The sequence below is a fragment of the Lepisosteus oculatus genome, chromosome 29 (genome assembly GCF_040954835.1).
Source record: "Lepisosteus oculatus isolate fLepOcu1 chromosome 29, fLepOcu1.hap2, whole genome shotgun sequence".
NCBI lineage: Eukaryota > Metazoa > Chordata > Actinopteri > Semionotiformes > Lepisosteidae > Lepisosteus > Lepisosteus oculatus.
The window spans coordinates 5607722-5624921 of NC_090724.1; the positions used below are offsets into that span (position 1 = coordinate 5607722).

At 48.0% G+C, this 17200-nt stretch overlaps 1 protein-coding gene across 2 annotated transcripts; it reads left to right on the top strand.

Annotated features, from left to right (window-relative positions):
• The first annotated feature begins 275 nt into the window (after positions 1-275).
• Positions 276-15238, top strand: malt2 (MALT paracaspase 2). Of its 2 annotated transcripts, none has more exons than XM_069186038.1 (17): positions 276-635; positions 2621-2774; positions 3486-3652; positions 4185-4315; positions 5029-5179; positions 5874-6061; positions 6469-6565; positions 7068-7112; positions 7719-7760; positions 8369-8572; positions 9339-9516; positions 10022-10096; positions 10610-10737; positions 10881-11030; positions 11941-12098; positions 13977-14114; positions 14214-15238. In XM_069186038.1, the coding sequence occupies exons 2-17, from the start codon at positions 2638-2640 to the stop codon at positions 14688-14690; spliced, it is 2466 nt and encodes an 821-aa protein (XP_069042139.1). In that variant the 5' UTR covers positions 276-635; positions 2621-2637; the 3' UTR covers positions 14691-15238. The 2 variants fall into 2 exon arrangements, with proteins under 2 accessions (XP_069042139.1, XP_069042138.1); XM_069186037.1 differs by lacking the exon at positions 276-635 and adding an exon at positions 662-969.
• Positions 15239-17200: the final 1962 nt, after the last annotated feature.

The window sequence follows — 17200 nt, forward strand, 5'->3', positions numbered from 1 at the left end:
ACATAAAAAGCTTGAAGCTCACTTCAGCCCAGAAGTGGTTTTACAGCCGCTGGTCTCGGTCCTTCTGATTATTAATTGTCAGGGCGCAAAGTTCAACCTCGGCAGGTGTTTTTTTTTTAGAAACACTGTTCTCCTTTGCTCATGCAAATAGTGGCGGGGTGGGGGGGGAAGAGGAACAGAAGAGACAGAGGCGAAAGCAGAAGTTGAACATTTAAAGTGCTTGAGCGTGATGCAGTTTCAGGTCCTCGGCGGGTGTGTGTGTGTGTGCGCGTACGCACGTGGACGCGCGCGCGCGCGCGCCTGTCAGGCTCTTCGCTTCCTTCCGAGTTTGCCTGCGCCGGAGGGTAAAAACCAGCTAATTTTTAAACCACTTTTGACATGAGCAGTCGACGCGATCGCCCCCAGCCCTCCCTTCTTTTCAACAGCACAGCTTGTCGCTCCTTCGCTGTTGCTCTCGCCTCCGGCCTCTTTCATCATCCTGCCTGTACTTCACAAGCGCAGACACGTTGAAACTGGGGCTGAACGGTGAACACTGTTCATTGAAAACAAACTGAACTCACCGGCCTTTGCGCTGAATACTTGATCGGAGTCCCCCTGTGGCACTGATCTCCCGGAAACGAGCCAGTTAGTAGCAGGTAAGGGCAAGCTGGGCAGCTATTTATCGATGCTTCTGACGCACCGTAAATCAGGTTTAAACAATACTGCACGACTCCCGAGGAACTGCGACAGAGGAATGCTTACGAGCGAAGCGCTGAGAGGGACGCAGGTCAATTGGTTTGGAAGAATCAGGACATTTAAGCAGAGGCGACAGCAATTTTACGAATTCGAAAATAATATAGTTCTTTAGGGAAAATGCGTATATAGCGCCTTTGGGCGCCCAGCTGTGAGGTTTGCTGTTATACTCGCGTCTAAAGTGTTTTAAAACGGGTTGCTTCAGTAAAATGCCCAGGTGTGCAAATAGGTATAAGGGTAAGTGTTAGAACCGTCACACAAATGGATTAACAAAGCGAAGTTCTAATTGTTTCAAAGTTTTACACAGAAATCTTCTTTTCCAGGTTGACACCTTCCGTGCTATTTAATAATAGCGTCTGGACGTGTTAAAACAGCCACGTTTAATTCTTAATTGTCTGTTTTTTATTGCAGCCTATCTGTAGTATAAAAATGTTCTCGAAACTATTCGATTCTCACTTTTCTTGCTCGGTGGTTTACTGAACTCGTACGATCGTCAGATGCGCTGCTGGATTCAGTGTAACGGTCTAGCAGTTGATTTTAACAACTTTAAAAAGTCCTTAAAAGGGGACTATTGCTTTATTTTCAGGGGGAAAAAATTACTTAACATTGTTGTTCGAGTTACATGCTATTTCTCGCGCGGAGATGTTGAAAAGACTGGGCAAAATAATCGCCTAAGATAAACGGCCGCCTTTCGGTTTATTCTTAGTAATCGCTTCTCCTTGACCCGTATTGAGTAGGTGTGAAGGTGCTGATTGCAATCGTTGGCACGTCTGGGAGGCGGGTGTGCTCTAAATGAACTATTAGGTTGCACTAAACGGCAGATAAAATACGCGACGCGAGAGGACGCATTTAGACTCAGAGCTCCTTGCTCGCTTGCAAAACCTGTAACACGAAAAAGCAACGTGAACGCTCTCCGCGTCTATTAGCCATCAGCTTCGTATGAATATATGACATCTGTATAAAAAGCGAGAACTCGCATGGCCCTCGGTGGCAGTGAAGGGCAGTGCCTGTCACCGCCACGGCGGGGATGCGTGCGTGCGTGGGTTGCTGAGCGGGTAGGAAGACAAAGCGCTTTGTGTCCAGCTGGCTCTCACCAGCGTGGGCGTGGGGGTGGGCTCATGTGACGCCGCGCAGACCGTCAGACCAGAACAGCGCAAACCTCCTGGTGGTTGCGGCTGAACTCGAAGTTATACACGATTTTTTTTAATTAGACGATACTTTCGGGGCGGTAGAATGATCCAATGGTGAGCGTTGCTGCCTCGCAGCGCTAGGGTTCAATCCTGGACTATGTTCACGGGGGTCCAGTTTCCTCCCACTGTCCAAAGACATGCTGGTGGCTTAACTGTCTTCTGGGGAAATTGGCCCTGGCGTCTGTGTGTCTGTCTGCCCTGTGACGGATTGGCATCCTGTCCAGTGTGTACCAAGCCTTGCTCATTGCTAGCGGGATCGGTTCTGGCTTACTGGACCTGAACCATCTGATGGACGCTTGGACGGACGACGGCTGCTGCCCAATAAAAGTTTATTCATCACGGAAAGTTGTGTGTTCCTCCTGGAAGCTCAGCGCACAAGGTCATCTACAGGGAAAATTCTGAGACACCCATTAACCTAGAGAACAGGTCTTTAAGAAGGTGGGAGGAAACTGGACCGGGGGAGAACATGCAGACGCCACACAGAATGATCCACAATGTAAAAGCGATTGAGCCCATGGATACAGATTGATACACAGTGGCGCCAGGTTAAAAGATAAAGGGTACAGGGAGGATTAGATGAAAGATGCATTCGACTGATTTTACCTTTCCCGTGCTTACGATGATGATGTGGAAGTGGCGTCTTTGTAATCTGGGTGTGCTTCTGTTCTTGCCTGGGCGCTGTGCTTTCCAACACGAAGGCAGCCCTGGCCGGGAGATGGAGGAGTGGAACCTGCCCCTGGGAACTCTGGGCAATGGAGTCCTGCACCGTCTGGCTGACATGCTGGACAATCCCACTCGTGGCTGGAGGCAGCTGGCCACCGCTCTGACTGACCAGCCCCACCTGTGCTGCAGGTGAGAAGGGGGATAAAATACCAGAAGCTTTCAAGAATGGAGCCTTGTCAAAATCTTATAAACCACACGGTATATGACCTAAACAAGCATTATACGAATATAACATTTTTTCAATTCTAACAAACCATTCATTCTGTATTCTGCAGCTATCTCCTGCCTTCAGGGGATTGGCCAACTACCACTGATAAATGTTAAGCTTGTCACGAACCGTATGCCCCCACATAGCCACGAGCACCTCTCACCAGAGACAGTCACGCACTAATTAATCAATCATCATTCCACACGATTTCCCTGTTTATACCCTCTCACTCCACTCAGTCTCCGCTCACTATCGAGGTTCCCTCTCCCGAGCTCAACCTGCGTCCTGCCTTTTTGGAAAGACTCCATTCTTCTGATCGACTCTTTTGGCACTTGAAACTCTTGCTCTATCCCTCAACTACGGCTTCGCTTGGATACTTTTGGCTCTTAACGGATCCCTTCCGGGGAAGGGCCTACTACCGCCTCGCATGGGGTCCAAACCAGCAGCGCCTGACAAGGCTACGTCATAAACCACGCTGTTTTCTAATGTTTCTCATGATATCATTGCTAATACTGTTTAATCAGCAATAGTAATAACATACGTTATTATCCCTGTAATAACACAGTAATAAGGACTGTAATCGGTGTAGAGCTGGCAACCTGATTGCTCTTCCTGCTGTGTCTGTGCCGCAGTGAGAAGGAACTGATGAGCTGCTCTCTGCAAGTGCTCAGTGCCAAGGGCAGCCCCAGCCGTTACCTGCTGGCCCTGCTGGCTGACCGCTCCTGCTCGCTGGGCTACCTGCTGCAGTGCCTGAAGAGAATTGACCACCAGGAGGCTGTGCGCTACCTCACTGAGAAAGGTCTCCGCGCCGCCGGCACACAGACACTGCACTGAGCCTGCCAGGGTGACAGCTGTAGTCTGCACTTTTCACAGACCTCAGCAGGCGGGAGAGCACAGAGGTGGTTTCCTTGATTACAGGGTTATAAAGCAAGGTTAAATGTGAATTCACGTTCTACAAGTTGCACAGGTTGCTAAAATAATAACAAACTGCTCAAGTGCCCTTCAAAGTGTCACTCGTATTGCCTTTTCCTTTGATTTCGCTTGGACTATCATTGGTTGTAACAGATCTCGTTTGTTTGCTCTTTTACAAACATAATGCAACGTGTGGCTGCAATTAAAAACGAAATCCTGTTTTAATGGACTGCAATTTCTCTTTGGTGCCTAGTTGTCCGTGCCATCGAGGGCTTTTTAAAGCGCCTTTTTGTGTTCTTCAGTAAGCAGTAAGCGGGATGCAGCCCGGACGGGACCCTAGTGTGTCGCAGGCCGCAGTGACGTCATGCTCGCAGCCCCAGAGGGCATGACTTGTTTGTCTGGCTCTCTTGTTGCTGCAGTGATGGAACAGATTCGGATTCTGGTGCAGCCGCAGGCCCAGCGCTCGCCGGAGGGGGGGCGGGTGACCTTGACCTGCAAGGCCAGCGGCCCCCCGGGCTTGGCCTACCAGTGGTTCAGAGGAAAGGAAGAGGTACGGGACTCCCACAGCACGCCCCAGGCCTCGATGGCGAAAGGCGCAACATACAACATTTACTGAGAGCATCATGGCACAACACTCAGGCACAAAAGAACAGTTACAAACTACAGGAGGCCATTCAGCCCATCGGGACCTTAAGTTGTCAGTAGTTGATTGTTCTAAGGATCTCACCCAGCTGTGTAATGAATGGATCCTGGGTACTGGCTTCAACCACACGGATGGGTGGCTTGTCGCATACACCCACAACCCTTTGGATAAAGAAGTGCCTCCTGCGGATTCAGTTTTAAATCCACTTCCACATAGTTTCCATTCTTGTCCTCAAAATACATATAGGAAGCGTGCTGCTTGGTATCAGTGTTTGTTCTGGTCTGGTCACTGCTACAGGTGTGTCGTGTTGCTCTTTTCACTGTGTCTGCCTGTAGCAGCACCCTGGTGCACTCCAGATGCCTCTATACTGAGCAGATTTTCAGTACCTGCCCAGAGCTCAGAGGTTCTTTAGAAAAAGAGGGTTTTTTCTATGGCTGACAGACAGTCAAGACAGCCTCCGTTAATAAAATGCAGATTGTCACAAACATGCATAAAGAGGACTAAAGCAAATTGTACATTAGAGAGTGTTAAAGAATGCGACAGGAGATGGGTGTTGTAGGAAATGCTGTGGCAGTAAATGAGCTCCACTGTGTTAGTGTCAGGGTGTCCATGTGTCCTAGGTGCCCAATGGCAGCTCCCCAGAGCTGGTCATCTGCCCCTTCAGCGCTGCCCAGCAGGGACACTACATCTGCCGAGTCCACCATGGAGAGAACTTCCTCTTCTCTGACTGGGCTCAGGTGCGCCTGGCCCAGAGCAGCAGCTCCATCCCAGGTATAGCTAATAGTAATACTACTACTAACAGCAACAACTACGAATAAGCACCTGATTCAGAAAGTTCTTATTTGATGTAAGTTTGATAATTTGATAGAGCGTGTACTTATTGTGAAATCCGTGCTGAAAAGAGAAGAGAGAAAACGCAACGTTTCGACTGTGAAGCCTTCTTGACGAACAAGAATGAAATAAACCTATTACTTGTTCCTTTGCAGATTACACATGAACCACTTATTGTGAAATGTTTTTTGTGAAATAAAGTTTATTTTGATAGGAAAAAAAACAACAACACCTACTACTAATAATGATAATAATAGTTCCTTACACATATATAGTGCTTTTCTAGACACTCCACTCTAAGCTCTTTATAGGTAATGGATTATACATGTTTTGTGAGGTAGTGACCACACTTGTATGCAATATTTGAAATTAGGTTTTACTGATGCATTGTACAATTTTAACATAACATAGAAATTTACTTTCTGCACTTTTTAAGTGATAACATTCTGTTTGCCTTTTTTATTATTTCTTATTATTTTATTTATTATCAGATTTGCTTGCTTCACTGCCCTTTGTCTACAGTACAAACGACTCTGCTACAATGCCAAGTCTGGGATGAGGGGACCACTTGGACCACTGGCCCCAGCAGCTCTGTTAAGGCTTTGCTCAGCCACTGACTGTCTCTGTGATCTAGGGTCTCCAGCCAGTGGCTTCTTCCCCTCTGCTGTGAGCCTGCAAATCACCACACAGCCCAAGCCCCTGGCGCTGTCTGAGGGAGACCCCTTGTGCCTGGAGTGCATCGCCAAAGGCAACCCCCCACCACAGTACCAGTGGTACCACAACAAAGAGCCCATTCGTCAGGCCCTCCAGCCCCGTCTGCAGGTAAGACCCCCACTTGGAGAAGCAGCGGTGGATTCTGGGGGTTGTTAACGAAAACACCATCCAGGCGCTCAGTCCACTTCACAGTAAACGTAACACACTGGGTTTATGGATACAGATGTAATCCCGACAGGAATCCCATATCCTGTGCTTGTATGTCCAGAGACAGAACCCAAATTACACCTATACAACCCATTCCACATTCCCCTCATACCCCCCCATACAGTGTACCTGGATACCCAATACTGTTCCACACCCCGACACACCCTTTGTAAAAAGCCATTTTTGCCGAAATTCATTCATTCGGTAACAGTGCCTCTCACATACCAGCATATCCTAAATCATGCTGCTGTTTTCACTCTGTTATAGCAGCTGAGTGTGGCCTGTGTGTGTTCTGTGTTTGCTTCCAGATCAGCTGTGTGACAACCGCAGACCGAGGCCAGTACAGCTGCAGAGTCTATAATACCTACCATGAGCTGTGGAGTGACCGGGCCCATGTGGAAATAGGTAAGAGGGGGTGAAGGAGAGCATTTCTCTGTACGGTTAATAGTTCAGAGGTACATAGCACTGATGGATCAAGGTTTGCAGTGCCTTTATCCCACTGTAGTAATTAACGGGGGTTCAACAAAACTAATTGAGAATACTGTTCCATTTTCTTGAACTCTTGGCAGTTTTGCGCTAGACTGCAGCTGCTTCAGGAGAGGAGCTATGTTGCACTGGCTTACTTACAAACCCAGGGTGAGGTTAGAGGCAGGCTGTTCTACAGTCAACATAGTAACTGTGTCAGGTTTCCTTTACAAATGGCAGAGTTTTGAGCTGCCCTCTGATTTTAGCAAGAGTGAACTACCTACTGTGCAATAGTGAACAGAAGGGAAGACACACAGAGCAATGCAGACAAGACTGGCATCAGAGCATCTCCAGTAATCAAGCCTGTGTGGGATGAGTCAGAGTGTAACTCCTGATGTCATTGTCTTTGTTTTTCTTTCTCCTCTGGATGGGCATTGTTCAGGTCCTGGCTCGTTTACTGGCTCTTCCTGGGATGAGAGAGATGAAGGTGTGTTTCCAGCCCACCCCTGCTACCCCCCCACCTACTGAAGCAAAACCCTCTCGTTCACTCTTTTTCGCCAGCAGAGGGCTCTACTGTGCTCTCTCCACTAATAAATCCCCAAACCAGTCCAGTGCTTCCCAGACAGCCCAACGTCTCACATCCTTCACCAGTAGGCCACAAGATTTTAAAATAATGAGCACTGATAACACAAGAACTAACATTCATTTCAAAATGAAATGTAATTTGAATGTCAAATATTCAACTTCACTTTGTTGAAGCATGTCAGTGTGAAAGGTGAGCTTGTTGCAATGAACATAACTGTTTAATATTTCCTTCAGTATCATATAGCACAGTAATGTACTGTACTACATAATGATCTACAGGAAATTCCTGATCCACACTATGTAAACATAATCTCTTCTGTACACCTGAGACCTCTCCACTACACACTGAGCCAGCGTTCACTGTTTGAGAAGCTTAGTCAGTGAACATAAATGATGGCATTCCATGACCTGTGCTATGATTTGTGAAGTACTGTCTGTATAATATAGCCCCTTTGGCATCTTTTGCACTGGAAAATAAAAATTGGGAATAATTTACTGTCTTTCACAGGATTTGTCCCAGACCTAACCAGACAGCTCAGTCGCTTCTATGGTAAGTCTGAACACTGTCCATAAAAACTGAATTAAAACGAAAAAACATGATAATTAAGGATACAGGCAGCTTCTTTGTAAATGCTGTGGTGTGCCAATATATGTATGTTTATCCACATGTGATCAGGTTAGCTATATTGCTTTAAATGTACAGATAAATTTACTGCAGCCTACCTGGGTGTTGATTTAGTTCACCCTTATATCCCTTCTCACCAATTTCTAGCATTTCTGCCTCACAGAACTCCAGTCCTAGGTTCAATTCTGGACTGATTGAGGTGCTAGTCTAAGGGGAGTTTGCATGTTCTCCCTCTGTTCACCTGGTTTTGCCAGATGCTCTGGTAAGCTCCTACCTCCCAAAGGCATGCTGGGTAGGGTTCACTGAGTTTTTCCTTTCCAGGGGGTGGGACTCAAGGGGACTGCATACTTGCAGGGTTTTCCCCCCCACACAGAAGCAATATTGGTAATGCAACTCCAGAGAAATCGAACCAGACGAGCTCGATGACCCAATTTAACCTTCTGATGATGTTCAGTGTCGATAGTTCTGCCATGTTCAGCTGGCTCATGGCCTCTGCTGGACATGAGCCCGCCCTCCGTCTGTCCCCCTCTCAGCCACAGACAAGGTGGCACTGCTGATGGGCAACATGAACTATCACCACCACCGCCAGCTGCGGGCGCCCATGGCCGACGTGCACGAGCTGACCAACCTGCTGCGTCAGCTCGACTTCAAGGTGGTCTCCCTGCTGGACCTGAACAGGCAGGAGATGCAGAGTGCCGTCTCCGAGTTCCTGCTGCTGCTGGACAGAGGGGTCTATGGTCAGTCTGCCTGCTCTTCATCTGTGCTGTACCACCGTTCAGACAAAGTGCACTACGGCAGAGCATCCAGGGAAAAAAAAACAGCCTGCACCGAGAGGAACCTTTTTAAGCTTGAGCAGAGGTTACGGGGGGGGGGGGGGACAAAGTCATTCCAGTGGATCTCTTTCAACTGTTCAGAGGACACAATGCAGGCGCTTGTGAGAGTCTGCAGTAAGCTACCCAGGCAAGCTGCTGAAGCCCATACCCTGGCAAATCCGGATGAGGTCTTTGGATCAATTAACAACTACCCAACGGACTCGAATGACCAAGGGCCCTCCTCCGATTTGTAATCTTCCTTATGTTCTTGTGGTAAAACATCAAGAGCCACAATAAAAACGCAACAGGAATGGGGAAAAAGCATAGCAAAATGAAGTACATGCACAGTTTAAGCAAAGGAAATGATGCGAGATCCACAAAAGCACAGTTCCCTTGTACCATGTCCTGTGAGGTTTTACGCCTAGGTGGTGTACAGACTAAAGGAAAAGAATAAATACAATTGAGCGTCAATGGCAAGCCCCGCAATTAGCAATACTAGTGTGGCTGTGCGAGAATGGGCATGGGTGTGTACAGCTAACGTTCAGGGAGGTTCAGATTCATCTTACTTGGGGCTGCAGTCCTTTGAATTGCTCAGCTGGTCCAGTTATTTTCCCCAGGGGCTCAGCGTGGCCCTTTTCTCCAGGGCCCGTGATAACCGTCCACCCCTGGTGGCCCTCGCGTGCTCCCGCAGGGCTGCTGTACTTTGCAGGCCACGGCTACGAGAACTATGGGAACAGCTTCATGGTGCCCATCGACTCCCCGGCCACCTACACCTCCGAGCACTGCCTGTGGGTGCAGGACGTCCTGCAGCGCATGCAGGAGCGCGAGACGGGCCTCAACGTCTTCCTGCTGGACATGTGTCGCAAAAGGTAAGCCTGCCCCCCCCTCCCAGCGTCCAGTCACGCCTCGTTATCTACAAGGAACAGGTACTGGCTGAATTAAAGGCATCAGTGTAAAATACCTTTGTTAAATCAGTCACAAGTTGCCTAACTAGCAGAGGGATTACACAGAAACCCGACAAAGGCCTCACAAGCTTTGCTTTGTCAAAAACAAGCCAAAATGGGCTTTATCTTCGTTTTCCTGGTTGGCCGCAAGCCCTTTTGTTTTCATTACCCTGATTACCTTTAATTCATTACCTTTTACCTCTTAATTGAATCAGTTTTTAATTAACCAAACTGAATTAAGTCATTAGCTGTAGAGAATTGTGCCACTAGCCCCTGGTCGCTCGCCCATTATGATTCAATGCTGTAATTTCAGCAAGTAGCCCAACGACTGACTGTCAGGTGAATGGGAGGTCTCGTTGAGGCCTACTGTATCCTTACAGCGCTGCAGTGCCCAGAAGTGCACAAATTCACGACTTTGCATTTACTCCAGGAACTTGAACGACGACATCATACCTCAGCCTGGGTCTTTGAAGGTGACGGCAAACATTGTATTTGGCTATGCCACGTGAGTCTGACCAGACCGCCTTTTCACCCTGTTTAGAAAGCTGTTACAGTCCTATGGATTTAAAGAGTCAGAAATAAAAGAGTAAGACTGATCAGTGTATTGATTTGTTTCAGCTAGCAGTCTTCAAAGAGAATTGACTGACCTGCCAGTGCCTAACTGTGGAAAAACTGAATTTCAGCTGCTTCTGTCTTGTCTTTTTCAGCCATTTATCCTCTCTCCCTCTTTATATATATAAATAACTTAGAGGTTACATGAGGAAATCTCAGATATTAATTCATTGTATTGATAAGATTTTTTCTGTAATAAAGCCAGAAAGAGCCCCTTCTGTCTTTTCTACAACAAGATGCCAAACCTGACTATTTCCTCTGGCGAGGATGAAATTCATGCAGTTTATTCAATATTGTTGTATTACTAAAAAAAAAGTTAAGGGAACTGGCTGTAAATTAACACACTACTGTAAGTGGATGAACTGAAATCCTGTGTTTGGCTGAGGGACTCTGCGCGTGATTGCAGGTGTGTGGACGCTGAGGCCTACGAAGTGAATAAAGGCTCCCTCTCCAATGGCATCTTTATCAGCTTCCTTAAACAGCGCCTCCTAGAGGACGAGAAGGTCACGGTCATGCTGGACAGAGTGGCTGAAGGTGACGGCCTCAGTGTCCTTGTGCGCCTTTCTCGCCTCTCCCCAGTCCGTTTCTCTCCGGATCTCTGTGCACCGACAGTGGTTGTTGGGGTTAGCCCCCCTCTCTCTCCCGCTGCGTGACTCCTCCGGTCTCCCTCTCTGCAGACATGGGCCAGTGTGAGATCACGCGGGGCAGACAGGCCCTGGAGCTGCGGAGTAACCTGTCCGAGAGACGGGCCCTCACTGACCGTATCCGGACCTCTGACAGCCCCGAGGTGACGTCTGCGCGCAACCTGCAGTGGGCTATCGCGCACGGTGAGATCCCCAGTCCCCGAATTCCAACCTGGCACGGAGCAGCCTGACATCCCATCCATGGGCACAGGCCCAGCCCTGACCCAGGACAGTGGCTCCTGGTCCTCCACCATGCCCAAGGACACCCAGGGTCATCCAAGACTGATTCTTAGAATAAATGCTCATGTTCTAATTTGGAACAGCATCCTTAGTGCAGCCCAAGGATTGCCAGCAGCCATATCACCCTGCAACTCACAACTGACCACCCACTTATGGTTGGGTGACATCATGGGAAAGCTAAGGTTGCTGCTGGAAGAGGTGTTAGTGGGGCCAGCAGGGGGTGCTCACCCTGCAGTCTGTGTGGGCTCTAATGCCTCAGTATAGTGACAGGGACTGTATGCTGTAAAAAAAAAGTCACAGTCCTCCAGATGAGACATAAACCCAAGGTCCTGTCTCTCTGTTGTCATTAAAAACCCCAAAAAGAGTAGGAGTGCTGCCCCGGTGTCCTGTTTCCCTTTGGTCTTTACCAATCATGGCCTCCTAATCATCCCCATCTCTGAACTGGCTTCATCACTCTGCTCTGCTCACCACTGAGAGCTGGTGTGTGGGGAGCGGACTGGGGCATCATCCAGGTGGGACTGCACACTGGTGGTGGTGGAGGGGATCCCCATTACCTGTAAAGCTCCTGGTGAGTGTCCAGAAATGAGCTATGTAAGTGTAAGGGATTATTATCATAAACCTAAGACAATATGGCACAGCGTAGTAATCAATAAAGAAACAGCATTGGGGTGAATAGAGAAAACGGACACAATGGCATGTGAAACAGTCAATGAAGAGAAAACTCAGTGATACAAGGCTGAGGGGAAGTGCAGTTGGGAAATGGAGCTCTTGATCATCTCTAGCCAGCTTTGTGTTTGTCGCCCCTGTGTCTCAGTGCTCCCAGACAGAAGGCACCTGCAGTTTGAATGTGGGGTGACGGTGCAGCTGGGCTTCGCTGCCGAGTTCTCCAACATAATGATCATCTACACCCGTGTCCTGGACAAGCCCGCAAATATCATCTCCTGCAGCGCCCAGCTCACAGACTTCTCCGAGGTGAGGCAGCACATTGCCCTAGAACAGTGGTTCTCAAATGCTTTGGACCAAGTACCACCCCTGATCAAACCAAAGCATCCAAGTACCACCTACAGTACAAGTCAGCTCACAGGAACCACAGAAAATCTCAATGACCAACATGAGCGCATGCGCGCACACACATATAATAAAAATAGCACTGAGCACTTACCATTTCAGTGACAGGGGTGAGCCTGTTTAGTCGAGCAAAGCCGAAGCGAAGTCATTGGTCGAGCCTTGATACAATTCACAACTTTGACAGCAGAGTCTAACAGATTTCAAATCCTCAGGGATTTTCTTGGCTGCCAAGGCCTCGCGGTGGATGCTGCAGTGCGTCCGCGTCATATCTGGAGCACCCTCTCTAATTCGTGCAACTACACCGCTGTGTCTGTCTGTCATCGCTGTAAACTGTACAAACTCCGACGCATTTTTTCCAGTCGATAAATTCGTTCAGAAGCTTGAAATATGTGCTCTCCTGTAGTTCTTGTTTGTAGCGGCTTGGGACGTACCCTCAAACTCGTATCTAAGGTAAACGAGCGAATTGGCCAAATCAACAACATCCACAGACTTATCTAATTGCAGTGAAAAGCATCTGCTCATCTTAACGCGCTCTATCAGCGTACGTTTGACTGCACCTGCTATATCTACGACTGACCCCGAATTCACGCCAGAAGCGACACGTCAGTGCAGCGAAAGCGTCCAATCCACACCAAGTCCGACACTTGCGTTCCGTATCCAAACATGGGAAGGTCACCAGAACATTAGAGAGAGAGAGAGAAACAGCCTAAGTTGGGCTACCTGTAATTACAACACAGTGTAGCTGATTAAAACCCGACACGAGCGGGTGGATCTCTGTTAATTGTGGCTCAAAAAATACTTTACCCTTGCCGGTGTCATCAGCTAATTACTGTGCTCGTGACAGCAAAGTGAAAAGTTGCACTGTTATCGGTGCACCATTATCGGTGCACCACTCTGGGCCGGCATGATCAGAATATTGCTTTAGATTGTGCTTATATAGTTCACAGCGTATATATAGAAAGTGTGAGTTTTGTGCGATTTGAATGGATTTCTGTGGGTTTTACGCTTCACTCACGTGCGCAAGTGGAAAGAAAATAGACTCGGAGCGTAAAAGAAAATGCTGGAGGACGGACTTGAGACACGCGTCTGGCGGAGCCGGTGTGGACTGAAACATTGGGTTAAAATGGAAGCGTATCTCTTCCGTGAGACGGACGACTAAAACATGCGTCAGAAACGCTTTCGGTGTGAATTGGCCTTGACTGTCATTCGAGAGGGGCAGCAGGTCGAGCTGTTTAGCAGCTTTTTCTCCACACGTAATACGTGTCAGCTCTTTTGCCAACGGTGAACAAAGTTTTTCACAAGCAGCGTGGGGCTTACCTGCTTTAGCAACCCGCAGACTTGCATTTTTCCTCGTTTCAGGAGTCTGTCTCAACAGTTAAACCTTTTTATTATATGCGCGGGGGAGCGAAACACGGAGAACCTGAAGGCTCCAGCTGAACTCTATTATGGGTAAAAGAAGATAAATGTCAGCAAAAACAGGAAATAAGAATCAAAGCTTAAAGCTTTTCACCCCTGTCACGGGAGAGACAAACTCACTTTAACAGAGCAGTCATCTCCATCCGAGCTGCCTTTCAGTGACTTAAATGAAGGAATAATTTGATTAATGAGAGAAAAAAATAACATCTCTTCAGTGTTGTGAAGAAAATACTTCTGCATTTTATTGACCAAAAACCGGATTAGCGATTTTAATTGGTATAAAAGGTATTAAGATATTAAGACCCATCGTCCTTCTGCTATGAAATTAAGGCCACAAACACTGTGTTGTGTGTGTGTGTGTGGCAGGACCTGGAAGTGGATTTGAAGATGACCAATCAGGAGAGCCCCCAGGACGCTGGCAGCCTGCTCTTCACAATGGACAGCCTGCCTGCTACAGAGCCAGCCTGTCTGTACACACGGCTCAGCGCCCTGCAAAGACTGAAGGTCCCTAGCCCACTCGTGCATTGAACATCTTTTAAAATAAGCTGTCCTGTTGCATGAGCTTTACTAGCTGGGTGACTGTGGGTGTTTTTCTTTGTGCAGAGGGACCTGACGTTCACAGTCTGCCTTCACTACCAGTATTCCCACATGGACGAGGAGGTCCAGGAGAGACAGCTGGTCACTGTTGGCAAACCGCTGGTAGCCAAACTCAACCTCCACGAGCCCCAGGCGCCCTGCTCTTCCTCCTTCTCCTCCAGCGACCTCCAGTGCCTCAGCCTCCCCGAGTCCACCTCCTTCTCAGAGCGCCTCGACTCAGGCAGCCTCACCAGCTTCCCTGCCTCCGAGACCTCCTCCCTGGGCTCGGCCTCCACCTGCTGGTCCTACTACTCTCATCCCGGGGACTTGACTGAGGTGGCGTCCCCCAGGAGAGTCAACCTGCCTGAGGAGACTCTCAGCCCCGAGTTCCTGGATCTAGACGGGCCCAGGCCACTTTCTGCAAATCCCCAAAGCCTGCCCCACGAACGCTTGACTGACGTCTCGTTTAGCTTCCGTAGCAAACAAAACTTCCACTCCTGTTAATTTATTTAAAAGTAACACATTGCTGTGTGCACTTAGATCCATTTTTCTGGTGTTCAATTTGTTGTGCAACGCGCCTTTTTAAACAACAAACTATTTTGGCATTTGTTTTCTGTTTTTTTAAGCTGCTAAAATTTAAACGTTTAAAAACGAAACAACTTGTTTAGTAATATCTTTAAGTTACCAGGAATAATGCTGAACCAAAATTAATAAGGGCATAATGATTAATGTGCCTTTTTAAAAAATATGCTGTTTCATATGACTGTATACCAACATTTAATGTAGGTTCACTGATCAGAATGGGAACTATTAATTTTTTGTAATATGCCTGAGAAACAAACTTCTACATATGTATTTTTTGTATCTTTAAAACTGCTTTTTGTTTGTCTTTTTTTTTTTCTTGGGCTCTGACATTTTCTGTGGAAGTGCTCTTCCTCAGAAAATGGGTGGCACGATTTTTAAGGGGAAAAAAATGCCCACCTGTCATGACCTTTTGATTAATCATGTCATAGTCTGTGAATTTCTGTTTCTTAAACACTTCCCGAGAATAACTGTTTCTCAAACGGCCTGATCATTTGTTTCTGTCTCCTCTTGCAGTGTTTTGTATCTATTTTCAGTTGATTGCTGTGTCTGTCTTGATCTCAGCGTAGGAGGTTCATGTTCTCAGATCCTCCCTGGCTTTCTTGATCTCGGAACACCCAGTGATCGAAGGGAGTGAGGTCTACTGCAAAGCCAGGTTTAACCCACTGAAAGAGCTGGTTCTGTAGTTCAGGGCCTGTAGAAACCCAAGAAGACAACAAGTGGCGGGAGTGTGACAGTTACAGTACAGCTCTTTCAGTAGGGTTTCTTTGAGATGGAGATCCTGTTTGAACCGGCCGAGCCTACGACCGGCTGTTATCAAGAAGAGGCAGGAAACTGAGACAGTCCCCGCTTCTGAGAAAAGAGCGCTGCAGGGCTGTTCCCTAGTGGAAAGAGCAGACGGCGGACTGTGAAAAGAGGAAGCAGGCATGGACTTGAGGAGAACGCGGAAGACAGCGAGCCAGCTGTCCCAAGAGTGGCCGCAGAGCTGGTTTGGGCTCTTGGCACTGTTGGTGGGCACACCACCGACCAGGACGAGACCTGGGCTGCAAAAGTTCTGGGCACGGAGGGTGCACCTGCGAAAAGATACTGGAAGCACGTTGGTGTCTTTGCCTCCGCAGTCTGAATCCTTTTCCCATTATTGGGAACCTCAGGTTGCATAACTAGCCTAGGCGGTTCTGGAAGATCGTTCTCTGGCACCCTTGTGGCTCGTCTTTCATGCGACTTTGTTGCAGGGGTCCGTTGGCCATCTCCCTTCACCCTCGAGAAGGGAGCAGGTTCGGCTTTTAACGACCAGAATCTACCAGTGCAAAGAGTCGCCCACCTGAACTCCTTCCTGTTTCTTTGTGATCCTTCTGTCCATGCCATGATCATGTTTAAAGCGTATAAGCATACAATTAGCTTTGGGTTTCCTCCACCTTGCCTGAGTCTTGACAAGAATATCCCTCGCTCCAGCCTGGAGCTGCTGGTGATCGGTGACTTAGTGGCTTAGTCTTTCAGAGCAGCAGAAATGGATCTGTTTGACTGTGTTTGACACCACAGCTACAAAGATGATGGTTCGTCTTTGGAAACCACTGCATCCGTTCCCCTGTTAGCAGTAGATTCTGGCTTTTCTAAATAGTTCTAAATAAGGAGCTTTCTGTAGCCCACATTCATGGCAACAGTGTGGACAGTGAATGACAGTGAAGCCCCTGCTGCTCTTATAGTTGGGCCTTCATTCTGCTTTATGTCTTCTGGTTTGGCGTAAGGAAGATACCATTGAGTTTTTTTTTGGGGGGGGGGTACAGAGAGGCAGCTCCTTCACCTGTTAAGGGGAAAGGCCAGGTTAAAATGAGACACCTGGGCTAGCATGGCTAGCTAGGTCAGTAGAGCATGACGCTCTGAAACCCTTTGAGCACCATGCTGGGTGAGCCTTTCTGAATTTGTAAAATGGGCCTAGTGGCCCCATGCCATAGCAGTAACTGTTCATAGGCAATCCATGCATGATGACAAATGTATGACAGAGTGGAACCAGAGCCCTCCTTCCCAAACTAGATCTGCGGTTTGGGGTCACTAAAAACCTGCTTTAGGTGAGTCAGGCAACACATCAGGGGAGGGCCAATCCAATCTGTCCCGCCTGTCTTCGACAGCTGAAAAGACACACAAACACAAGGCTGAAACTGAACCCAACACCCTGGAGCTGAGATGTAGCAGCACGGACCGTTTTCAACAGTGGCCGCTCCCCCCCAAAAAAACCTAATAAAACATGACATCGCCACCACCTCAACCTGCAGATCTTTCAGAAGTAACATTGATTTATTTTCAAACTGCTGGCATGTTGTTTTGGACATCTTAAAGAATCTCCTCCCTCAGATTGCAGGCGGCATGCTGTTGTGTACCGACAGCCCCAGGCCAGAGGAACCCAGCTCTCAAATGTCATAACCCAGAGACCATTT